The 25,820-nt window shown below is 35.9% G+C and overlaps 1 protein-coding gene across 1 annotated transcript in view; it reads left to right on the forward strand.

Moving 5' to 3' along the window:
* Nucleotides 1-25,820, forward strand: part of LOC111061103 — a 39,274-nt gene that overhangs the window by 11,502 nt on the left and 1,952 nt on the right. Inside the window, exons 3-9 of the mRNA XM_039435205.1 lie at nt 2,599-2,800; nt 7,162-7,443; nt 11,942-12,070; nt 14,820-15,176; nt 17,435-17,631; nt 18,978-19,132; nt 21,389-21,526. Of these exons, the coding sequence (XP_039291139.1) occupies nt 2,599-2,800; nt 7,162-7,443; nt 11,942-12,070; nt 14,820-15,176; nt 17,435-17,631; nt 18,978-19,132; nt 21,389-21,526 (1,460 nt within the window). The remainder of the gene's footprint in view (nt 1-2,598; nt 2,801-7,161; nt 7,444-11,941; nt 12,071-14,819; nt 15,177-17,434; nt 17,632-18,977; nt 19,133-21,388; nt 21,527-25,820) is intronic.

A 25,820-nucleotide genomic window follows, 5' to 3' on the forward strand; every position in this document is an offset into this window, starting at 1 on the left:
GGCACCATGAAACTTCAGTGCAGAAGGCAGTGTCTATGGTGTTGTTAATGTGAACAATATATATTTTGATTTTGTGAGATTAAGCTGTATTCTATTGTGCCTGAACCAGAGCAATAGCTTGCCAGATCATCCTGCATCATTCTCTCTAAGTTGGGCCATCCAGTCCACAATATGCTAAGGGAGTGTCATCTGCAAAGGACACAGGCATACCATTGAACTCACACGAATAGAGATCATTTATAAATATGAGAAACAAGATTGGTCCAAGGACGGAACCCTGTGGCACACCACAGTCCACTCCCTGAACCTTACTCTTCACTCTCCCAGTAGCTACATATTGCTGCCTGTCCTTCAAATATGAAGAGAACCAATCCAGAACAACACCTCTGATACCAGCCTTAGATAATTTATTCAACAAGATTGAATGGTTAACCGTGTCAAATGCCTTTCTGATGTCCAAAAACAGTCCTGCAACACAGCGCACTGGCCTGAAGTTGAAGCCACAGAAAACAACAGACATGAATCTTTCAAGAGCCATTTCTATATTCATGCGTTCAAGAAATCCAAACTGTTTATTATAGAAAGAGTTATATGAGTTAAGGGAATTGAGAAGTCTTTTTTCACTATCTTTTCCAATATCTTTGAGAAGACAGACAGCAGAGATATAGGTCTATAATTGTTTAACTTAAATCTAGAACCAGATTTGTAGATTGGCACCACTCTTGACAGCTTCATCCCAGAAGAAAATATTTCTGTAGAGAGACTGCAATTGAAAATATCAACTAGAATGAGAACAATGGCCAGAGCAACATCCTTCAAAATTCTAGAAGATATAAAGTCATCTCCAGATGACCTATTAATTTTGTTCTACTAATAGATAACGGAGCTACGAAAAGTACGACCACTCTCCTTCGCTTCTGTATAAACACTGAATTGATGGAAATAATATACCGTATAAAAAAAATTCAGTACACAGGTTCAGCTGAGGTGGAAGAATTTTGTTCGCCAAAGATACGCCGATATAGTAACAGGTGTTTTTACCAGCGTTTTCTACGTTTTCTCAAATTTTCGAGATCAAATTGACATAGAACGTTCAAATTCGGTACAGAGGTTCCGCTGAGGTCTACAAACTGAGAGGCCTTATTTTGCCTATGATATGCTCAAAACTGTCGTTTTCCAACGTTCTTCTAGATTATTAGCTTTCTCATTATCTTATCGACCGAAGTTGTTAAAATTTGTTACACAAATCCGTCTTATTTTTCAGGTTTGGAGTAAGTAATGGCGGTGATAAATTGTAGGGTTTTCTCTAGTTTTTCATTGAGTTTTCAATGCATATTTCTTCATTTCTCAGAAAAATCTCAGACCTGAGAGAGTTGGATAATGAATGATTTGTAAATCTCCACGTCATTCCTATCTCTAATTTTAAAGGCTAGACTGGAGTACAATAATTCTCATAATATCCTAACAAAGTTTTCCACCCTGCACTAAATAATTGAAATTAATCGGTGATTGAATCGAGCGAGGAAGTACTTTGACTTTCTGATGGAATGAAGCATGCTCAAATGAAAAATGCAGGCGAGCGAAGCGAGTCCGCTGATCTCATTTTTGGACGATCCAGTCGGGGGCTCCGCCCCCTGGCTAGACGGATACCGCGAGCGAAGCGAGCCTGACGGCTAGTCAATTATATTTATCATTATCATTTATCATTATTTATTTATTGGTACAATTACGAATCATATGAATATGATCGGGATAGAACAACAGGCATAGCCCAAAACTATTATGTTCCCAAATTCTGATAAATAATAACATGTCCGAAAAATAGGTTATGATCTTATTGTGTAAAACTAAAGTTCAATTTCTTTCCAAAAATATATATAAGCTAGAAATTTTGAATTAAGAATGATTAAAATACCAAATTATATTTAAATATCGTACAAGTTTAATATCACCGCACTTTTCGATAAATTAAGTTATTAAAAAAAAAAAATTGAAGCCAAAAATACACACAACTTTCCACTAAGCACAGCTGGAGAAATCATATTTCTTAGGCAAGAAATTATATTTTTCAATAATTTAATACTGGTAATGAATTTTCATAATAATTAAGATGAAATATTTTGTGAATTAATTATTAATTCTACATTGTTGAAAGCCGATCTGATTCAATGCCAAATTATTTTATTTAGATTTTATGTAAGCCAAAGTACATCAGTACATAAGCCAGGTCACATACAACATTCATTATAAATAAAATACAATATACAATGTCAGCTTCTAAAAAGTCCAGTGTCTAATTGTCTTTTTGTGATGACTATTTTTACTATGTCCAACGTATATTAATAATTAATATAATAAGAAATACTGACAACAGAGGAAAGCGAGAAAGAGATAGCGCTATCCGGTTTGTTGAATGATAGACAAGGATAGCAATGATAGCAATACCATTGCTAATCAAATTGTAGTGTGGACCTTACTGAGACATGACTCAATAATTGTGCATACACAAATAGATAAGTGAAATGAATTTATGTTGATGCTAATCGAACACTGGCGTTATAACGTGGGCCTCACTGTAAGGTGTGTGTTGGATTGCAGGACTGCAAGTCGTTCCGTGTTGGCAACTCGTGCTGCGAGTTCATCTGCCTGGACGACACGTTTGGGGGCAAAGGAGGGGAGGCGGCAGACCTGCTCGCCTCCGAGTACGGCCTCCGACTCATAGGTGGCGCCATCACCATCATACTGTGTCTCAGCTTTGTCTGCTTCAGTGTGCATCGAATCAGGCAGCGCAAGATCACAGGTAACTCAACACGTCTAGTGTAGGTTACACTTACTAGACTAGTAGTTATGTGAACAGTAGACCTCGCGCTCAGTAAGTTACATTGACCTGTTGTTATGTTTTCTCAAAAATAATTAAATAATTTATCAACTTGAAATGTCTAGAAAAAATCCTAAATAAATATAGAGCTTTCTGTCCTATCGTACCGTGACGTGTTGTCCCGGAATGTGAGTGTGAGCGCTGTTATCAGGTCTGGCTGCAACTGTCTACAACGTTGATGGAAAGATACATTTTCAAGATGTTCGATGTTTTTGAACGGGTAGTATTATAAATAGTCAACTGTCTACTAACGTTGATGGAAAGATACACTTTCAAGATGTTCGATGTTTTTGAACGGGTAGTATTATAGTCCACTAGACAGCTGATTTATGATGAATAATTCTATAGTCTGATTTTTACGGTAATATTGGCATATGAAGGAGGCTCCTTTTTCCTTTTATATTATCCTTGAAATGCAAAATTTCCAAAAACCTTGTATATACGTCGACGCGCAATTAAAAAAGGAACATACCTGTCAAGTATTGTGACTAAACGTGTCTGATCATGTCTTGTCTTGTTTTGACTAACTGGTGTGCGCCTAGCCTAAGGGTGGGCACACACCAGTTATAGTCAACACAAGACTAGTCACGATTAGTCATTGCAATTAGACATGTCTACTGTATGTGAAGTATTAATGTGACTAAACGTGTCTTGTCTTTTCTTGACTAACTGGTGTGTGCCTAGCCTAATACTAAATACAACTGAATGTGAGGCCATAAAAGTTCTCTGCTGAAATTCGCGAGATTGAGGAGACTGACTACACCGTTGATGGTCACTTGATTCATGAAACCTCAAAGTCAAAGTTCCTGGGATTGAGAATATATGAACGATTGTCTTGGAATTTCCATGTGGATGGTGTATTGAAGAAAATGAACTCTGACCTCTATTCACTCAGGGTAATGTCCAATTATTGCAGCCAGACAACACTGAGAACCACCTACTTCGCCAACATTCATTCTCACTTTGAGAGAAAGTCACATTCTGACTTTTGGAATAGGTCTCCATGGAGGAACATCCATATTGGAAACTTGAAAATATTATTTATATTACAGAAAAAAGCAGTAAGAATAATCTTAAGGTTAGGTTTCAGAGAGCCTGTACGAGAGAAATTTAAAAGCCTCAACATCCTGACTGTTTATGGACTCTATATAATGGAATGTAATCTAACTCTAAAAATGAAGAATATGTCAATCATCAATATAATACACGCTCAAGAAGAACATACGCACTTTAGCAACATAGAAGGCAATTCTTTGAAAAACGTTCCTCCTGCATGGGAGCCAAGTTCTTCAATCAGATACCGATTAATATCAGAGAGTAGGATGGTGCGGATTTCAAGAAAGAATTGAAAAGATATTTAATTTCAATTAGCCCATATTCTTGAAGCCTATATATTCTTGAAACAATCTGATTTTTGAAAGAACACATAAATGAATTCAATACAGGAGAAACATTTCGCCAATATTCGACCTGATACAGAAATAACTCGAGAGATGATGCACACCGAAGTAGGCTACTATGTATGAGCGAGGGGTAAGGAGTTCAGGTATCTGGATGTACAACTTATCGCCATCTCGCATAAAAGAAACGTTAGGTAAAGTTTTCAGAATTTTATTGATAAAAGAGCTGCTATCCATATGTGCCTACTCAGTGGAGGAAAATAAAGATTTTTACAAACCTCAAGATGGAGGTTTAGGAGGATAGATATTATTTTACTGTTGATTAATGACAAATTGACAAATCCTTATACTCCTTTTACAGGTGGTCAGTGGATGAAATAATTATAATAATTCTATGCAAGACTTTCTCAATTGATTATTGTGAATTATTATTTTATTTTCATCTTGGCACTATTTATAATGTATAAATAGAGAACTAGCCTATTTGATTTCATTTGGATATGATATAGTATTATAGAATATCTCATTGATTGTATTTTTCTTCTGTACATCTTTTTAAACAAACAAAACCTACTCTAGAACATGGTACACCATAGTGGAGTAGGTCAATTTTCACACAGAAATCACTAAACATGTAGAGGGCACATTATAAGATTTTTTATTAAATAAATAAATGTTCATTTTCCAAAAAAAACTGAAACTACTACATCAATTACAGAAAATATTAGATAAATTACAATTACATACAATAGTTAGTTACAAAAAATTCTTATAATGTGACCTTAACATGTTTAGTGTTTTCTGTGTGGAAATTGACCTACTCCACTATGGCGTACCATGTTCTAGAGTAGGTTTTTCTTGTGCGGATTAGTAATTAGTTAGTGTTAAGTAAGTCATTAGGTGGTCAGTTGTTGTTGTAAATATTGTAACTAACTATTGTATGTAATTGTACAGTCGCTTAGATCTAATTTACAGTCACTTAAATCTAATTTACAGTCGCTTAAATCTCATTTACAGTCACTTAAATCTAATTTACAGTCGCTTAAATCTAATTCACAGTCTCTTAAATCTAATTCACAGTCATTTAAATCTAATTTACAGTCATCCAAATATAATTTTCAGTCACTTAAATCTAATTTACAGTCACTTAAATCTTATTCACAGTCGCTTAAATCTAATTTACAGTCACTTAAATCTAATTCACAGTCACTTAAATCTAATTTACAGTCGCTTAAATCTAATTCACAGTCGCTTGTCACTTAAATCTAATTCACAGTCGCTTAAATCTAATTTACAGTCGCTTAGATCCAATTTACAGTCACTTAAATCCAATTTACAGTTGTTTAAATCTAATTTACAGTCGTTCAAATATAATTTATAGTGGCTTAAATCTAATTTTCAGTCGCTTAAATCTAATTCACAGTCGCTTAAATCTAATTTACAGTCTCTTAAATCTAATTTACAGTTGCTTAAATCTAATTTTCCGTCGCTTAAATCTAATTTACAGTCACTTGCATGGTTGACTATTTCCACATATTTTTTATTTATAGCTGTATAGTGTAGGTAAGAAAGGAGATTTATCAGTATTATTATTCCTCTTACTTTCCTTGCCCTATTACCATCGGTAAGGAAAGTAATGCTTTCCAAAAAAAATTAAGGTACCCTAATTTCATGTTTTCTATACTTTTCATTACTTTCCTTGCCCTATTACCATAGGTAAGGGAAGTATTGCATTCCGAAAAAAATTAAGGTACCGGTACCCCAATTTCTAAATTTATATACGTTTCAAGGTCCCCTGAGTCCAAAAAAGTGGTTTTTGGGTATTGGTCTGTATGTGTGTGTGTGTGTATGAGTGTATGTGCATCTGTGTACACGATATCTCATCTCCCAATTAACGGAATGACTTGAAATTTGGAACTTAAGGTCCTTACACTATAAGGATCCGACACGAACATTTTCGATCAAATGCAATTCAAGATGGCGGCTAAAATGGCGAATATGTTGTCAAAAACAAGGTTTTTCGCGATTTTCTCGAAAACGGCTCCAACGATTTTTATTAAAGCTATACCTGAAATAGTCATCGATAAGCTCTATCAACTACCACAAGTCTCATATCTGTAAAAATTTCAGGAGCTCCGCCCCATCTATGCAAAGTTTGATTTAAGATTCTCAATTATCAGGCTTCAGATACAATTTAAACAAAAAATTTCGAGTGGAAAAGATTGAGCATGAGAATCTCTACAATTTATGTGCAATAACATTTTCACCTAAAATTAAAAATAAGCTCGAAATTCGAGAAAATGTGATTATCCAATAATTGCAAACTGTTGGCAATTGTTGTTTCTATTTAATGATTCACTATGAATCATGAGATAGCAGACCTCAGCGTTATTGCCCTGTCAACAGCTGGCACGAATCTTTGAATAGTAGACTTGAGATGCGCGGGAACACTAGCGACAGGTGATCAATTTTCATAACGGCAAGGAAAGTTGTGTGAGTGCACCACACCAGATTTTTTATATTTGATTGGTGAATTTCCTTTATGTATTTATTAAACTTCATTATTATGTATCATTATCATGTATTATGTATTATTATCTTAGTATTAATAAGTAGTTGGTTATTTTCTTACACTTGCACAAGTTGTTTGTTTATTTTGTTCTTTTCTTGTGGAGATAAGTATATTATTATTATTATTGTAATTTATCTAATATTTTCTGTAGTAGTTTCAGTTTTTTTTGGGGTGGGAATAAAAATTTATTTTATTCATTTATCTTCTATATTTTAATTATTAAATGCTGTAACATTTAAAATCTTGGAAATAAGCACATTTTTGACTTTGTTTTGATTGAACTGCAACTGTGTGCTGTGCTGTAATTGCAGGCCGTCAGCAGCAGATGCACGAGCACGGCGATCACCACCAGCTGGCGGGAGGCGGCGGCAGCGAGCCGCGCGGTTTCCTGGCGGCAGCGGCAGGCGGAGGCTTCCGGTACGCGGACTGCGACGCGGAAGAGGACCCGCGCCCGCCGCACTACTCGCTCTGGAAGCCGGCCGCCTACAGTCTGCCTCCGCGTGGCCAGGAGGCGCCGCCCCCCTATGAAGAGGCGGTCGCTGCCGCCCAGGTGGAGGCGGCACTCGCGGCTTTGGCTGCTGCCGCCAACACATGTCAGTACAAACACATCATGTGACATGATAAACTAGCTGTTGCTATGATCTATTATTAATAAAATATTTATATCAGTTTTTCAATTTCAATTCAATTTATTCACAACAAATACAATGAGGAGAAGCAATATAACAAAACAATAACAATAACAATGATAGTAACTCATAAAAAAGACATTGGGCCATATGAATAAAACCAAAGCATATGCTCATGAGCATGGAGCATAAGGTTTTCCTCATGAGCATTAGGTATAGAAGCATAAGCATCTGCTCATTTTTATATGAATAAGCTTTACCTTATACTCTTACCTTATGCTCCTGAACTCTGGAGCAAATTCTCAAGTATTTTAAAGATTTTGTGGCCTTACTTTGGTTTTATAGCTCACGTAAGCGCTAAATATGCAAGTAGGAGACACCGCTTGTGTTTGCGTCGTCTGCTCTGTTTTCTATTCATGAATTGAGTTTTAGGTTAGTTGAGTTTAGAATTTTGAAATAATAGCGTGAAAAAATGTCATCTCTATAATAATCTTCAGCATATTCTTATAATATTAATAGCCTTCTTACAATCGTCTACACTCTTATCTTCTTAAATACCTATTTCATATTTTGTGATGACTATCTTTATATCAGATAGCTATCTTTTGTATTTATTCTTTTGTAGGAATAATGGTGATATATATCATGGTTGAATCTGAAAAGAGTTTTATAGTTCTCAACTATTGATTGTGATCGTATCTGGTATAGTTTCCTCTTACTCACACGAATTAGTTGAGCCATTTTATTACTATGAGCAAAAGGCTAAAGTCTGAGATATATTACTTTTAACATGAAGAGGAGAAACTCATTTCTCCCTCCACAGTTTGTAGCGTAGACACAGACAGATATCCTGCGCACAATTGGATGCGCCGTGTCATTTTGCTTCATGTTCTTGTGATGAAAACATCTCTGTAAACGACTTGGAACATTGCCAGCAATAGCTGCTGGAGGGGAGTGTTGGTGCGTCGCGTTGCAAAGCTCTCTCACACAGACACAAAAGAAGGAGAATGCTGCTAGGTAGTGGGAGTGATTAGTGGAGGATAGAACATCGGACCTCTCCGTCTTCGAGAAAGAGCCGTGTTAAAAAGTAATTTCTCTCCCACTTTAGACTGGCTGCTCCAGACTAGACTCACCTTTTTTGGAGCATTTGCTTCAAAAGTTGAGCAAATGCTCTAGTTTATTCATACCATTTTGAGTATAAGCTTTTACTTTAGAGCAAATGCTCAAAACTATCTTTTGATGAGCATGAGCAAAAGGTTTTGCTCACGTTTATTCATAGAAAATGAAGCAAATGCTCAACTTTATACATATGGCCCAATATTGCTAAAATGATGTGTGCTGGAAGAAAGAGGGAAAAAACCTTGCCAACTATGGTTTTCCATGTAATAGGCAGGTAAGGTATAACTGGAAGGGAATGGTGTGTGATAGGGAAGTGGAAGAAGGTAGGTAGATAGGCAGAGCTGAGGGAAGGGAAGGTAGGATGTGTAATAACAATACACATAACGGTTACAATAGTTTAAAGATAAAATTTAAAGTTGCTTTTAATCCAATTAATGATTTCCTGCTTCATTTTCTTTGTAATTTCAGCATTGTTAGGATGATGATCCGGAATTTTATTGATTACTAGCAGGTAACCCGTGCTTCGCAAGGGTCTTTCTTGAAACTTGACGTAATGAAATCTAGATGAATTCAAAATAGGCCTATAAGAATCATTTCAAGTAAATCAGTATGACCACCTTTCAATTAAAAAAAAGAAGTTGGATTCAAAATGGCGGAAAAAATTTGGGTGTGACGGAAAACCTGTTTTTATCATTCGAAAAGGATTACCAATCATACATATCTTCTAATTTCCCTTTTAAGAGAAATCTTCTGCTGCTTCCATACAAACTGGAAGCATGACAAATAATTGAAAACTTGACAAACTGAAAACTTGATGTAATCAAATCTTGAGAATTTAAAATTGGTCTATAACCACCCTTGGTTAAGCAAGAATCTATGTGCAAAATTTCAAGTTAATCAGTCCAGTAGTTCTGACGTGATAATGCGTCAAACATAATTTCCCTATACTTTACATCTGTATAGGCTACGTTTATAATCCAGTTCTTTCCTTTATTATAGTATAGAATACTATAGAAGATGATACATGGATGGATGATCATTGTTATTTTACAAAAACATAGAATAAGTTGAATACTCTACCTTTTGACGTACAACTGAATTTCAACCCCTCATTAGGGGGTGACTTGGGGGTTGTAGCTCGAATATTTTAAATGAAAACACCCATTGTGTGATACATCATTTCAAAGGCCTTTTCAAAACGAGAAAGATGAGATCAATAAAAATGTTCTATGAAACTTTTTACAAAAATGGCGGCTGATTGAACTTTTATCAATTATTTCTAAAACTTCAATCAGCCGCCATTCTCAGTGCAATTTAAACTTGGGTAATTGTGATTGTCCCACCATTAAAAAAGTCAATAATACTAAGTATTTGGGAATTATAATTGATGAAAACCTTAAATGGGATGTTCATATGAAATACATATGTAGAAAAATTAGATATTTATCTTTTAAATTTTACCAAGTTAACAGAATTCTTAATAAGAACCACCTGAAAATGATGTATCATGCTCTAGTCAAGTCAATTCTGCAGTATGGCATAGTTGTTTGGGGAGGCCTGAACTTTTATCAATTATTTCTAAAACTTCAATCAGCCGCCATTTTGGATAAAAGTATCATAGAACATTTTCAATAATGTCATCTCTCTTGTTTTAAAAAGGCCTTTAAAATGATGTACCACACAATGGGTGTTTACATTTAAAATATTCGAGTTACAACCCCTAAGTCATCCCCTTATGAGGGGTTGAAATGCAGTTGTAGGTCAAAAGGTAGAGTATTTGACCAATAACTTATCCTGAAAGTTACAGTATTATATCCACAACAGTCTCCAATTTATTGAAGGGTTCCCAGACATATGACTCACTCTTTATAGCAAATACTTATTTGAAGTAGGTTTCAATCTTGTAAAGGAGGGTCTAATTGATTGATAAAATCCCAATTATTTGTCTCATCTCAGGGACTCCTGACGTCCTGACGTGTGTGCCAGCTGTTTAAAGTGTAGATCTTAGCTAAATCCCGAGCTCGGTAACCGGTCCCTTATACTATTATTATCATCTTTGTTTTATAAGAATTCTTGTGTTTTTCAATTGAAAATCAATTTAGACATTTTTGAAGCATTAGATTTAGCAAACAGCTAAATCTTTAAAATTCCTAGGAGTTACAATAGATGAGGGACTAAATTGGAAAGAACATATAAAAATCTCACGACGAAGTTGAACCGTGCATATTATGTTATTCTCAAGCTATCTCATTCAGTTGATAGAAATATACTCATCACCGTATACTATGCCTATGTCTATTCCCACCTATGCTACGGAAATATTTTCTGGGGAAACTCGACTGACAGCTATAAAATATTTTTAATTCAAAAAAAGATCATTAGGGTGGTTTTTGGTTTAAGAGCTAGATATACATGCAAATCTATTTTTCGGGAATCGAAGATTCTCACTCTGCCTGCCATCTACATATTTCATTTGTTAATATTATAAAGAGTAATATCCATAAATTTAATTTTTGCACAGACAGACATAACTATTCTACGCGTAATCAGAGCTTGATATTATACCCTATTCACAGACATGCCTCTTACGAAAGAAACCCTTCTTATTCAGGAATAAAATTGTATAATAAGTTACCCGAGGCCATCCGTAAAATTGATTCATTGCCGCTGTTCAAAAAAACTATCAAGTCAATGTTAACTGAGAGAGTCTACTACTCAGTGGCAGAGTTTATTGTTGATAGATTTTGAGGTGAAATTTATGCTATTATTGTGAATAGTTCTATAAAGGTGCGTACAGACTTTCGCTCTGCTCCGCAACCGAACGTCACTCCAGCAGAGCGATTGATGATCGACCGGCGAGCAAGAGTCGTTCGACCGGGGAACGCGAGAAGATCTAACATCTTCCGTAACGTTCATGATGGGTGCGTAGGCGGAGCGACTGTGGTTCGATGGTGGAACGAAGGCGGTACGAGGGCGGAGCGTGCTCGGTGCTGGTTGGAAGCTCGTATATGTGTACGCAGCTTAACTGTAACGAAATGTTATTGATTTTAATAAAATTAGTAGAATTGGTGGTGATGTTGTGAAATCTCTCCATAATAAGAAAACAAAGATATTGTCAAATTTCACTGAAAAATTGAAAGTTTTCAGTGAAATTTGACAATATCTTTGTTTTCTTGTTATTGATTTTATTTTATGATTCTATCATATATGTTATTGTATAATCTTATGTACCTATATATTATTATATCTGACAATTTACGTATCAAACGGGAATATTCCCGGACATGATGTTATGTAATGATGAGTAATAAATAAATAAATTGGTTGATGAATTTGATTTCAGCGGGGCCAAGTCTGCTGCATTCGGAGCATCATCGCACTATTCCACTGACCCTGGTGACGAGTGAGTGGCCACCGAGTGGCCAAGCTCCGCCACTGCAGTCGCATCGGGTGGACATGCCACCGATTCAAGGTATCATATTCTAATAAACGAAAATCCAAATTAAATGCTGCAAATCACCCCGAAGACTTCTGCTACTAGATACTACTAGATGTAGTTGATAATGTTAAGTTCTTGGGTGTTCATGTTGATCATCAGCTGACATGGGGGAAACATTTCGGCATAGAGAAACAATAATGTAAGTAGATATCCCATGGTATAGGGAATTTATGTCGCAACTTTTACTGTTATCTCAAGCCGATTACTGTCGATTATTGTCACTGTTTTGTTGGGGTGAGAGTGTATGAACGGCACAATTTGAGAGACTACCAGCGTCACACAGCTGCATGGGAAAGAACTACGTGAATTATCGGCTTGGGATAACAGTAAAAGTTGCGACATAAACGCCCTATACCATGGGATATCTACTTATGCTATCGTTTCTCTATGATATCGGTTATCTGAAAACAAAGCTTTCAAGAGTGGTGTATCTCATGGGACCTCTGAAAAATTGTGTTACAACACACTGTGTAAGAATGACTTATTTTACCTTTTTTCAGTCGGTTATCTAATACTGCTTACTTTTATTTGGTAACTCTGCTAGAGTTGACGAAATACTCAAGTTACAAAAAAAGGTTGTAAGGATTATGAGCAGTACAAAGTATTTGGATCATTGCAAGCCTTTATTCGTTAAACTGGAGATAAAAACTATTATTAATCTGTACATTTTTGAATTAGCTGTATACTCTTTGAAAAAAATGCCTCACATCACTCTTAATAAAGACATCCACTCACATAATACACGAAATGAAGCAAAAATAGTTTTCAGTACTGTAGATTGGAAAAGTCACTCAGGAGTCACATAGTAATTTGCAAAAAAGTTCATAATAAGCTATTTGACAGCATTTTTAAATACTCTTACATTAAAAAAGTATTTTTAAGAAAATTGGATGTTTGGCTGGTTGAAAATCCTTTCTATAGTATTGAGGAGTTCTTTGAAAATACAAATGTAAACTTTTAGGTTCGAGTAAGAATGCCTGTACTACTTTTCTAATTTATAATTTTATATTGTCATGTGCACAAATTTTTATGTGTAATGTTTTAGCTTAGCTCTATGTTACATTGAAGTTGTCAATACATGATTGTATTTTTTAATGGCAATAAAAATATTTGATTTGATTACTGTAAAAAAAGTAAATTCGTATGGCTTTTGTTGGTGGGGAGTCCCTTGAGGGAAGGTCCCACCGCCTGAATATATAGTTTAAGCCGTCAATGGGCCTTACGACTGTCATACTTCAGCCGGGACCGACAGTTTAACGTGCCCATCCGATAACACGGGAGTGATCTGGTACTGTAAATATTGACAACAGGGTGGACAGCTATGGAAACTCAATGAGCGCTGTTATTCAAAAATTATTTGTCAGCCCGGGAATCGAACCCGGTACCTCCTAATTGCCACTAACGGTAGAAAATGCATGTACATTCACAGTCAACCTGGATTGTAGTGTCATCACAGCTGACATTAGATATAAAAACCTAACCTCAAAAAATTTTGTTCAAAGCCTTTTACTGTGATCATAGATGTATGGCAACATGTGTGTACACACATGTCTTGTCGTTAGTGGCCAGTCCAAGGTCAAGATGACCTTGTAACAAAATCACACATTGATTAAGTTCAGTTTGATAAGTTAAACTGTGAAAATAATATAAAACTAGCTGGCCGGGTGAACCTCGTACCGCTAAATAGTTAATGCATCTCATGACAAACTTTAGCTGGATGCACACCTTAGGAGGCGCGATGCGGCATTTTGTATCCAGGTGCTTCTTGCTTATTGGTTGAATGGAAGAACTCACACACACTGAATCGGACATGGCGTGGAACGGTGTGATAAGGCAATCTCCATAAGATCAACACTTTGTATCACCAAGCCGCGCCTCTTCAGGTGTGCTTAGCCTTAGCTTAATCTGATATTTTTATGAAAATTATCCACTAATCAGTATTTACATTTATATCTCAATATGGACTTCCTATGTGCTTAGTTAGTTGTGCACTATATTTTTATGAAAATTATCTAACAATCAGTATTTACATTTATATCTCAATATGGACTTCCTATGTGCTTAGTTAGTTGTGCAGCAGTTTGTATTTTTAGTTATAGTTGGATGCAGCTTGCTGGGAAATTGAATGATATAATCTCCTTGCTGCTGATTTTCCCGTGCATATTCTAAATTTACAGCATTTCGAGTTCTACGACCCAAGTTTGGACGTCGTTCGTACCGTGACATTATTAACAATTAAAATTTTGTCAATCAGTAGAAAGAAAATTGAAAAACAGGTCCACCGACGGCTGTTGGATGACGCAATGATTATAACAGCTGATTTTTATTTCTGTGTGTGGCCAGCTCACAAATCTTCTCCCATAAGGATTACATGCAAACTTGGAAGGACCGTAGGACAGTCCTGAAGTTGGATTATAAATTTGATAGGCCTCAAACCTGGTCCTGAACATAACGAACAAAACTAAAAAAAACAAATTCGGTGCACACATAAAAAAGTTATTGAACGTCAAAATTTGAAGCTTGATTTTTATTTATATAGATAGTGGAAAATATCAAACACAGATGTCACTGCTAGGTGGAGAATATATATATTATAGATAAATATAAATTAAGGAATAGCACAAGGTTATCTCATTTTTTCTCTCCCTATCATTTTTATGATGTACTTACTGTATGAATCAATAAAGAATATATATCAGTGTTGAAAATGTTGTATTGATAGGAGCCGATCAGCCGTTGGTAGCGCCACCGCACCGTGTGAATGCGCCACAAATCTCCAGAGTGGCGCCACAACGACACAATGTTGCCACTTCCACCACAACCTCTGTGGTGGCGCCACCTGCTCTGCCGCCACCGTCTCAAGCCACCACCAAAGTGGCGCCACCTGTTCTGCCGCCACCGTCTCAAGCCACCGCCAAAGTGGCGCCACTGCACCGTGTAAATGCACCGCAAGCCACACGAGTGGCGCCACAGCCGCCCCCTCATTCCACCCGAATGGCACCACAGCGACACAATGTCGCCACCTCCACCGTCACCCCTGTGGTGGCGCCACCGCGGAGCTCCAGCATTGCTACTCAAGGTAAATTGAGAACAGATGTAAATTACTGAGATATTGCATTTATTCAAATGCTAGTGAATAAATAATTGACCGAGCGAAGTGAGGTCTAAGATTCAAGTCGACGGTTTTGCATTTCTCTTTATGTTCATATTTATGTTTTTATGTTCCGCATTTACAGCGAAACGCAGCAACAGATTCTCATTAAATTTGACTGGTATGTTCCTTTTTGAATTTCGCGTCGACGTATACATACGGTTTTTTTAAATTTTGCATTTTTATGATAATACAAAAGGAGGAGTCTCCTTTGAACGCCAATATTACCGTAAAAATCATACTATGGAATTATTCATCATAAATCAGCTGTCTAGTGGACTATAATACTACCCGTTCAAAAACAACGGACATCTTGAAAATGTATCTTTCCATCAACGTTAGTAGACAGTTGACTATAATATTACACATTCAAAAACATCGAACATCTTGAAAATGTATCCATCAACGTTGTAGACAGTTGCAGCCAGACCTGATAACAGCGCTCACACTCACATTCCGAGACGACACGTCACGGTATGATAGGACAGAAAGCTCTATGTTTATTTAAGATTTTTCTAGACATTTTAAATTGATGAATTATTTATTAATTTTTGATAAAACATAACAGGTCAATGTTACTTACTGAGCGCGAGGTCTACTGTTCACAGAACTACTAGTTTATGTTGTTGGGAAACATTGTCACCAATGACGTAAGTTATTAAAATTATTTGATTTGCAGTTTCTATAAAAAAATGTAGATTGAGGAAAAATATTGTGTACATCACGAGCGAAATAGTTATTTGTATATCTAGAGTGAAAAGTACGACTTTTACTCCCTAGGGAGTTTTTCTGTTTCTTACTACCGAGAACGAAAAAGTGACACTTTATTATTAGGTTTCAGGGAGTAAAGTAAGTACTTTAGACAGTAGTTGGAGGAAAATATACTTTTTCTCACTCAGGAAAATTGCTGCCCTCGGCTTTGCCTCGGGCTTGAAATTATATATCAAAAGTTACAAATTCAGACCAAAGTTAGGTTATCTGACATTATATTGATTATTATAGATTATTTCTATTAAATAAATCATTACTACAAACGCATGAAATCGTTGTTATTGGTATAACATAAAGATGAGCTGTTATTGGAAAGTGTGCAAGGTGAGTGAATGTGAGAGTGAATGGTTGCTAGTCTTTTCTTTCTCTCTTCTTTTTCTTTCTCCATTTATTCATAAATTTAAAATCAATTAGAGTGATATTCATTCCTACTTGCAAACGTGAAGTTTTGTATACTTCCAGCAAGTAGTATTTTTTATTCCAATTCACGAATTTCTTTCTAATAAAACATACCAGTATTCATTTTATTAATCTTCAATTAATTAGTTTTTATCTTACTGAGCTGTGTGTTTTTGTTTTTCTTATTGATTCTGATTGTAAATATTGTGAGTTTGAATAGATAAAATTTTAATTTGAATTTGTTATATGTTATGTGGTTATTGATAATGGATATGGATCCTATTGCAGCTTTTTCTATCGAAAGAAAAAGAAGAACATGATGAACTGCAATATTCCATTTCACAGTTTGTCTAAACAAAAATCTACAGTTTTGTTACTCATTTGAGAAAATAAGTCATTACATACGATATAAATTTCTTATTAGTTATAGAATGTTTCCATTATTTCAATTTTCTCAATTATCTTTACAATTCTGATCATATTGTTAGAACTTTGAACGATTTCAATTTGGGTTTCCCGGTCTTCGTTACTGTTGCCTGATGGTTCCTCTACAAGATATTTAGGTTATAGCGAGGTCCACGTTATAATGGCAGTTGAGAAAGATAGGAGAAAAACGTTGCCGATCCTCAGTCTTGTTAATGCCTTCTACAGACGGTAGCTGATACAGGTTTATTAATGTAGTATTAACTATTCATTCTCGTTCACATAATCAATTATATTTTATTAAGCAAGAAAGTATATTTTTCAATAATTTAATCATGAATTTTCATAGTTAAAATTAAACATTTTGTTAATTAATAATTCTACATTGTTGAAAGACGATCTGGCAGCAGAGCAAAGCGAGAAAGAGATGGCGCTATCTGCTTTGTTGAATGATAGACAAGGATAGCAATACCATTGCTTATCAAACACTGTTATTATAATGTGGACCTCACTTTAGACATGTCTCAATCTATTTGTGTATAGATAAGTGTAATGAATTTATGTGTAAAAAATAAATGAAATTGTTGTGACAGCTGTGCCAGTGGCCATCCTTCCCCCACCACCGCAGTCGCCACGTGGAGATGTGGTAAGCAAGCAGGCACCACAAGTGGTCACCACGACGAGGGGGCATGCCACAGCGCATGCAACTGCGCATGCCTCTTGTGCCACTACCAGGCCACACCATCTCACTAATGCCGTTGCTATGACTAGTATTGCTGAGGAGGAACAGGTAAGAACTTTATTATTTCAAATTCAAATTTATTCCACACTCTAAATACATATACAGAAATCAAATAAAGTTCAGCATGACAATACAATTTTACTAAAATTTTATGATGGATGGTAACTGAAAAATCTGGTGTGGCACACTCACACAACTTTCCTTGCCGTTAAGAAAATTGATCACCTGACGCTAGTGTACTCGCGCATCTCAAGTCTACTATTCAAAGATATGAGACAGCTGGTGATGGGTCATTAACGCTGGAAACACACTATATCTGCTATCTCTTCGTAGTGAATGATTTAATAGAACCAACAGTTTGCAATTTAATAATCACATTTTCTCGGATTTCAAGCTTTTTTTCAATTCTAGGTGGAAATGTTAATGGACATTAATTGCAGAGATTTTCATGCTCAATCTTTTCCACTTGAATTTTATTGTTTAAATTGTATATGAAGGCTGATAATTGAGAATCTAAAATCAAACTTTGCATAGATGGGGCAAAGCTCCTGAAATTTTTACAGATATAGGACTTATTGCAGTTGATAGACCTGATCAATGACTTTTTTAGGTATGAATTAGATCAAAATCATTGGAGCCGTTTTCGAGAAAATCGCGAAAGAACCTGTTTTTGACAACATTTCCGCCATTTTAGCCGCCATCTTGGATTGCATTTGATCGAAATTGTTCGTGTCGGATCCTTATAGTGTAAGGACCTTACGTTCCAAATTTCAAGTCATTCCGTTAACTGGGAGATGAGATATCGTGTACACGGACGCACATACACTCATACACACACACACACTCACACACATACAGACCAATACCCAAAAACCACTTTTTCGGACTCAGGGGACCTTGAAACGTATAGAAATTTAGAAATTAGGGTACCTTAATTTTTTTCGGAAAGCAATACTTTCCTTATCTATGGTAATAGGGCAAGGGAAGTAAAAAAACACTGTTATAAGATGACTTTTGTTCGCCAGTGGGAATAGGATTATCATAATGCTTAACTTGATTCAAATTGATTTAGCACAGAAACAGATATATAAATAGAATAGAAAATAATGAATAAAATAATTGAAACAAAATTAACAAAATATCTCATATAAATTATGAAAATTCATTATGAAATTATTGAAAAATATAATTTCTTGTTTGATGAAATATAATTGATTATTTTAAACGAGAATGAACAGTTAATATTACATCAATAAACCTGTATCAGCTACTATCCATAGAAGGCATTGACAAGACAGAGGATTGGCAACGTTGTCCTGCTTTCTTTCTCCACTGCCATTATAACGTGGAATTCACTATAGAAATTGAATCCCATGTTTTGCCCATCAATACAGGACTTGCCAGGAGAAGAAGAGGAGGAAGAGGAGGAGGAGGAAGACGACGAGGAGGATTATAGGAGCGAGTGTGAGAACTGCAACCTCAGCGTGAGTGGGGGCATGAACGACCCCGACTGTTTTGTCGACGATTTGGAAACGATGACACTGCACAGGTGAGAAAATAACGATATTTCAGCTCCGATTTAACCAATAAATTTGTTCAACGATTTTTAATTGATCGAGCGAAGTGAGGTTTAAGATTCAAGTCGACGGTTTGGCATTTCTCTTAATGTTTAAATGTTTTTATGTTGCGCATTTACGGCGGAACGCGGTAATAGATTTTCATGAAATTTGACAGGTATGTTCCTTTTTAAATTGCGCGTCGACGTATATACAAGGTTTTTTGAAATTTTGCATTTCAAGGGTAATATAAAAGGAAAAAGGAGCCTCCTTCATACGCCAATATTAGAGTAAAAATCAGACTATAGAATTATTCATCATAAATCAGCTGTCTAGTATGAGAAAACCTTATTTTTGAGAAAACATAACAACAGGTCAATGGAACTCACTGAGCGCGAGGTCTACTGTTCACAGAACTACTAGTTTAATCGATGTAAAGATGCTCCGATTTATCGATAAATATTTATAATTTAATCGATATAAAGATTTATCTTTGAAGGGATACTTGATATGTTTTTGATTGAATTCTGAGTCTTTGTGGCGAAAATATTCACAATATTCTAATAGCAATACTTTAACGGAGAAATTGGTTAGAAAAGAATTGGATAAAACTTCAATGGTAGCGTTCAAAATCTCTTGATGTGTAACTACAGATGAATTCTATTTTGTGAATAAAGATTCATTTGATAATTTATTCTTTTGTCTTCATCCTACTTGAACTGTTGATATTGATTATAATAAATAGTGTTTTAGCTTACACTTTTACAACAGTACTCACGATTTTGTTGCTTGTCGGACGCGTTTAGTGGCACTGAGCCACATCCTCAGCGTACAAGGAGTGCCCCACCCACACCTCCCACTTTATTCCACATAGCCTAAAATAACAAACTTACAAAACCTCAGTATCTAACCATTCCTTGTACGCTGAGTGCCACTAAACGCGTCCGACAAGCAACAAAATCGTGAGTACTTTTGTAAAAGTGTAAGATAACAACACAATTTATTATAATTGACCAAGCAAAGTGAGGCCTAAAGGTGCGTACAGACTTTCGTTCCGCTCCAAGACCGAACGTCACTCCAGCAGAGCGATTGATGATCGACCGGCGAGCAACAATGGTTCGACCGGGGAACGCGAGAAGATCTACCATCTTCCGTAACGTTCATGATCGGTGCGAGTAGAGAGCGGAGGCGGAGCGATTGCTGTGCGATGGTGGTACGTGGGCGGTACGAGGGAGGAGCGTGCTCGGTGCGGGTTGGAAGCACGAGTATGTGTACGCAGCTTATGATTCAAGTCGACGGTTTTGCATTTCTCTTTATGTTTATATGTTCAATATTCTCATATGTTTGTTTGTTTATATGTTCCACATTTACGGCGAAACGTGGCAATAGATTCCCATGATATTTGACAGGTATGTTCCTTTTTAAATTGCGCGTCGACTTTTATACAAGGTTGAAATTTTGCATTTTAAGGATAATAGAAAAGGAAAAGGACGTCTCTTTCGAACGCCAATATTACTGTAAAAATCAGACTATAGAATATAGAATCATTCATCATAAATCAGCTGTCGGGTGGATTACTAATTGCATGCAATTGAATGAATGAATGAATTTCATTTGCCAAAAACAAAATACAAAAAAGCTTTACAAAAAATAAATATAAATATATGCTACTGCACTTAAACCAAGATACATACATTTAATTAGATAATATATAATAACGAAATGATATCCTTTATATTATAAATAATAGTTTTAAAATGAAGATTCAATTTATGATCACATGCATAAGTACAGTAGGTGAGGCAAAAACACCGGCAAAAGGAAGATTCCTTGTGCGCCAGTGTGAGTCGAAAGCCTTAGATAAATCCATGAAGGAATTAATATTTCAATATAACTTAGTAAAAAATCAGCTGTCGTGTGGACTATTAATTGCATGCAATGACATGACGCATGCAATTAATAACTGAATGTAAACATAGTATTTTCTCTCGACCTTTCTCTGCTTTCAATTCGGGCTGACCTGTTGCCAGTATGTCTTGAAGGAGATGAGCTTTCGATGTTAGCATTTTTGATACACCAACCCCAACAGCCATTAGCTGTTTTCACACCGATATCTCGCCGACACGACATACAGACAGGATTTACTCTGATGGACAGTATAAGAGGAGACTGTGGTTCATAACTGCGAGAGAGGTCTACTGTTCACAGAACTAATAGTATAATTTATTTGATTTATGTTGATGTTACAGGAAGTTGCAGCAGACAGACCACTGCGGTCACCTGGCCATGCCGATGCATCAGCGGCGCCTGGGGGGCATTCAGCCGGGGGGCGTCAACGCCACGGGAGCCATCGGCGAGTGGACCTCACTCACGCTGCCCACGCAACGGTACGGTCAACCGGAGAAGAAAAAATAGCATATTACAGTGAGGTTCACGTTATAATGGCTGTGTTTGATTTGCAATAGTATTCCCTTGTCTATCATTCAACAAAGCTGATAGCTCTATCTCTTACTCGCTTTGCTCTGTTGCCAGATCGTCTTTTAACAATTCAGAATTGATAATTGATTAACAAAATATTCAATCTTAACCTTCCGGCAGTCGCGCTGTTGTAAAAAGTACAGCAGTGTCAGTGTTTTTGCTGCACAAAACCATTGGATGGGGTGGTATCAGTGAATGAGTCACCTATGCATTCCAAAACTTTCTCCCCATCACTCCACTGAGTTGCAGTATCGACCGAGCAATGGTTCAGTCTTTAGGTGCCATTTAGTCGCGACAGTGCATAAGTCGCACTGTGCATAAGATATGGAAATACTGTATACGGGGAATGTAAACGAACTAATAACACAGAATTGATGGCTTTGCTTGGTGTACCTTATTGGGCTATGAAATATTAATCATCCAAATGTTCATAGGTGTAAAATAATCCAAAAAGATGTAAAAAGTAATTATACGATTAATTAATATGTTTTGACAGTAAACAGAGTACATAATACTTGGAAAATTGGATGTTGTAAAAAGTACAACACGCGACTGCTCGTGTGATTGAGTAGGGCGCGACTACCGGAAGGTTAATTATGAAAATGATTGAAAAATATAATTTCTTGCTTAATAAAATATAATTGATTATTTCAAACAATAATGAACAGTTAATATTACATCAATAAGCCTGTGTCAGCTACCGTCTATAGACGCATTGACGAGACAGAGGATCGGCTACGTTGTTCTTCTATCTTTCTCCACTGCCATTATAACGTGGACCTCACTATAGTAGTTTATACCACAGTTTTCAATGAGGGTCTTTAACTCACGAGTTCGATTGGACGAAAAGGATAATGAAGAAAATCTACTAATGAATTTTGTAAACGAAAACCCTTTGAACTCTCAATAGACAGGGAGGTAGAATAGTCCAGTCAATATAGACAAAAAAGGGGTGTGCTTGCAATTTATATTGTAGTTCTGATTTTTTACTTTCCTTGCCCTATTACCATAGGTAAGGAAAGTATTGCTTTCCGAAAAAAATTAAGGTACCCCAATTTCTAAATTTCTATACGTTTCAAGGTCCCCTGAGTCCAAAAAAGTGGTTTTTGGGTATTGGTCCTTATGTGTGTGTGTGTATGAGTGTATGTGCGTCTGTGTACACGATATCTCATCTCCCAATTAACGGAATGACTTGAAATTTGGAACTTAAGGTCCTTTCACTATAAGGATCCGACACGAACAATTTCGATCAAATGCAATTCAAGATGTCGGCTAAGATGGCGAAAATGTTGTCAAAAACAGGGTTTTTGTGATTTTCTCGGAAACGGCTCCAACGATTTTGATCAAATTAATACCTGAAATAGTCATTGATAAGCTCTATCAACTGCCACAAGTCCCATATCTGTAAAAATTTTAGGAGCTCTGCCCCATCAATGCAAAGTTCGATTTTAGATTCCCAATATTATCAGTAGAGATAAAAATCTCTACAATTAATATTCAGTAACATTTTCACCTAAAATTAAAAATAAGCTTTAAATTCGAGAAAATGTGACTATTCAATTGAAAATTATTGTTGATTCTATTGAATCATTCACTATGAAGAGATAGCAGACCTCGTGTGTCTCCAGCGTTATTACCCTGTCACCAGATGGCTCCAATCTTTGAATAGTGGACTTGAGATGCGCGGGAACGCTACCGTAGCGTCAGGTGATCAATTTTCATAACGGCAAGGAAAGTTGTGTGAGTGCGTCACACCAGATTTTTAATATATTATTTGGGTATATAAGAGAAGTCTAGAACCAATTTCTTCATGCAAAATTTCCTTGTGCTAGATACAGAATGACCCAAAAACATCGTATTTCCGGCTCATTTTCCAGTTTTCAGCTATTTCTGCCAAATCTCGTAATCGGACAGAAAACAATTATGACAATTTGAATGAGATTTGGCAGAAATAGTTGAGAACTGGAAAATAAGCCAAAAATACTATGTTTTGGGCCACTCTGTATCTAGCACAAGGAAATTTTGCGTGAAGAAATTGGTTCTGGACTTCTCTTATGTACCCAAATAATATATTGAAAAATCAGAACTACAATATAAATTGCATGCACCAATGTATATAGTGACTGTACTAGAAGGGGTCTCTTACAAGTTTGATTACCAGGAATCTGTTGGATAATGAAACCAAGTTTAGGAAATATTTTAGGCTTTCAACACAGTTGTTTTATGAGGTATTAAGTTGTATCCTCGTATTTTACAATTTCAAAAGCTTAGCAGTAAAAACCTGGGATTCCATAGTTACAGTTCCATTAACGACAGTGACGTATAGTGCGGGGGGGGGGTCATATGGTTCTTCTTCTTGTTTTTCTTAAGAATTCCAATGATACAGCATAAAACCCATGTCCATATTTAATTTCATTACTTGTTGCAAAATTTTACGTTTAAATAATTATTTGAAGAAATCAAAGTTCAATCGTAAAGGTGCGTACAGATTTACGCGCCGCGAACATGGGCAATTCACTTTTAATCAGCTGATTCCAAGCTTTTTATATCTATATATTATACCGTTTCTATAAAAATACAGATATAGTCAGCTGATTAAAAGTGAATTGCTCGTGTTCGCGGCGCGTATATCTGTACGCACTTTAATGAAAACAACTTCCTTCAGCTGATTAAAAGTGAATTGCTCGTGTTCGCGGCGCGTATATCTGTACGCACTTTAATGAAAACAACTTCCTTCAAAAAATAAGTTATAATAATACGTTTTGAGGGAAATAATTGTTGCAAAATTTTACATTTAGATAATTATTTGAAGAAACCCAGGTTCAATCGTAAAGGTGCGTACAGATTTACGCGCCGCGAACATGAGCAATTTACTTTTAATCAGCTGATGCCAAGCTTTTTATATCTATATCTTATACCGTTTCTGTAAAAATACAGATATAGTCAGCTGATTAAAAGTGAATTGCTCATGTTCGCGGCGCGTATATCTGTACGCACCTTAATGAAAACAACTTCCTTCAAAAAATAAGTTATAATAATACGTTTTGAGGGAAATAATTGAGAACAATAACCCATAACCCCCCCCCCATACTCACAAATGGGAGCTACATTTTTTTCATGTCCGATTCAGCCACTATTTAGCTTCTAATTATGTCATATTGTATAAGTCGAAGAAATATCTAAAAGATGAGAGAATAACACAATGATAATTATAGATGGCAATAAATTGGAAATTGCATTTGTTCAAATGCTAATTAACGAATAATTATTATTTAACGAAAATCCCAATTTAATGCTGTAGATCACCCCGAAGACTTCTGCTACTGCAAATATTGACAACAAGGTGAACAGCTAGATAGAGTATATTTTCCCGGACTGACGAATCATTTTTGTATAGTAGCGCTCATCGAATTTCCATCTAGCTGTTTACCCTGTTGTCAATATTTGCGGTGGCAGAAGTCTTCAGGGTGATTTACAGCATTTAATTGGGAGTTTCGTTTGATAATAATTATTATAGAATTTGTATGTTGTAGGTCACTTCCACTGTAACTTATATTTGAGGATCCAGCTTTATTCCCATACAGTTGACCTCCCAAACCTCACGTTTACACAAGAGTTGTCATCTCACATTTCAACCAATTTGTTGCCAATTTCTTCATAAGCACAGCATCATTTATCATTTTACTTGTTCTCTACATAGAAAATTGGTAACTCTCTTGAAAAAAAACGATTAATTTGTGAACAAAATTTTGTTGAAAGCTATCATATGTCCTCGACACGACATGACAGGACAGAGTAAGCTCTGATGGACAGTATTAGAGGAGACTGTGGTTTATAACTACGTGAGGTCTACTGTACACAGAGCTACTATTTATTAACAATAAGAATGATTTTTATTCCTTTAGTGCATACAAAAAATTGCTATAAGAAACGTCAAATTAAAGTTATAAATTGTAAATACATTCAAATAGAATAGTAGAATAAAAAGTTTTTATTCCTTCAGGGCACAAACAATGCAATTGGAAACCTCTATTTAATCAAATCAAATCAAATAGCTTTTTATTCACAAAACATAATACAAATTCATGAAATTCATTAACACATTTAACAGTGAATACTCTCCACAAAGACTTGGCAGCATCCCTGCCAATTTCTAATAACCATCTACTCAAATGTTGCTTGTAGGTGTTAATACTGTAATTT

The sequence above is a fragment of the Nilaparvata lugens genome, chromosome 9 (genome assembly GCF_014356525.2).
Source record: "Nilaparvata lugens isolate BPH chromosome 9, ASM1435652v1, whole genome shotgun sequence".
NCBI lineage: Eukaryota > Metazoa > Arthropoda > Insecta > Hemiptera > Delphacidae > Nilaparvata > Nilaparvata lugens.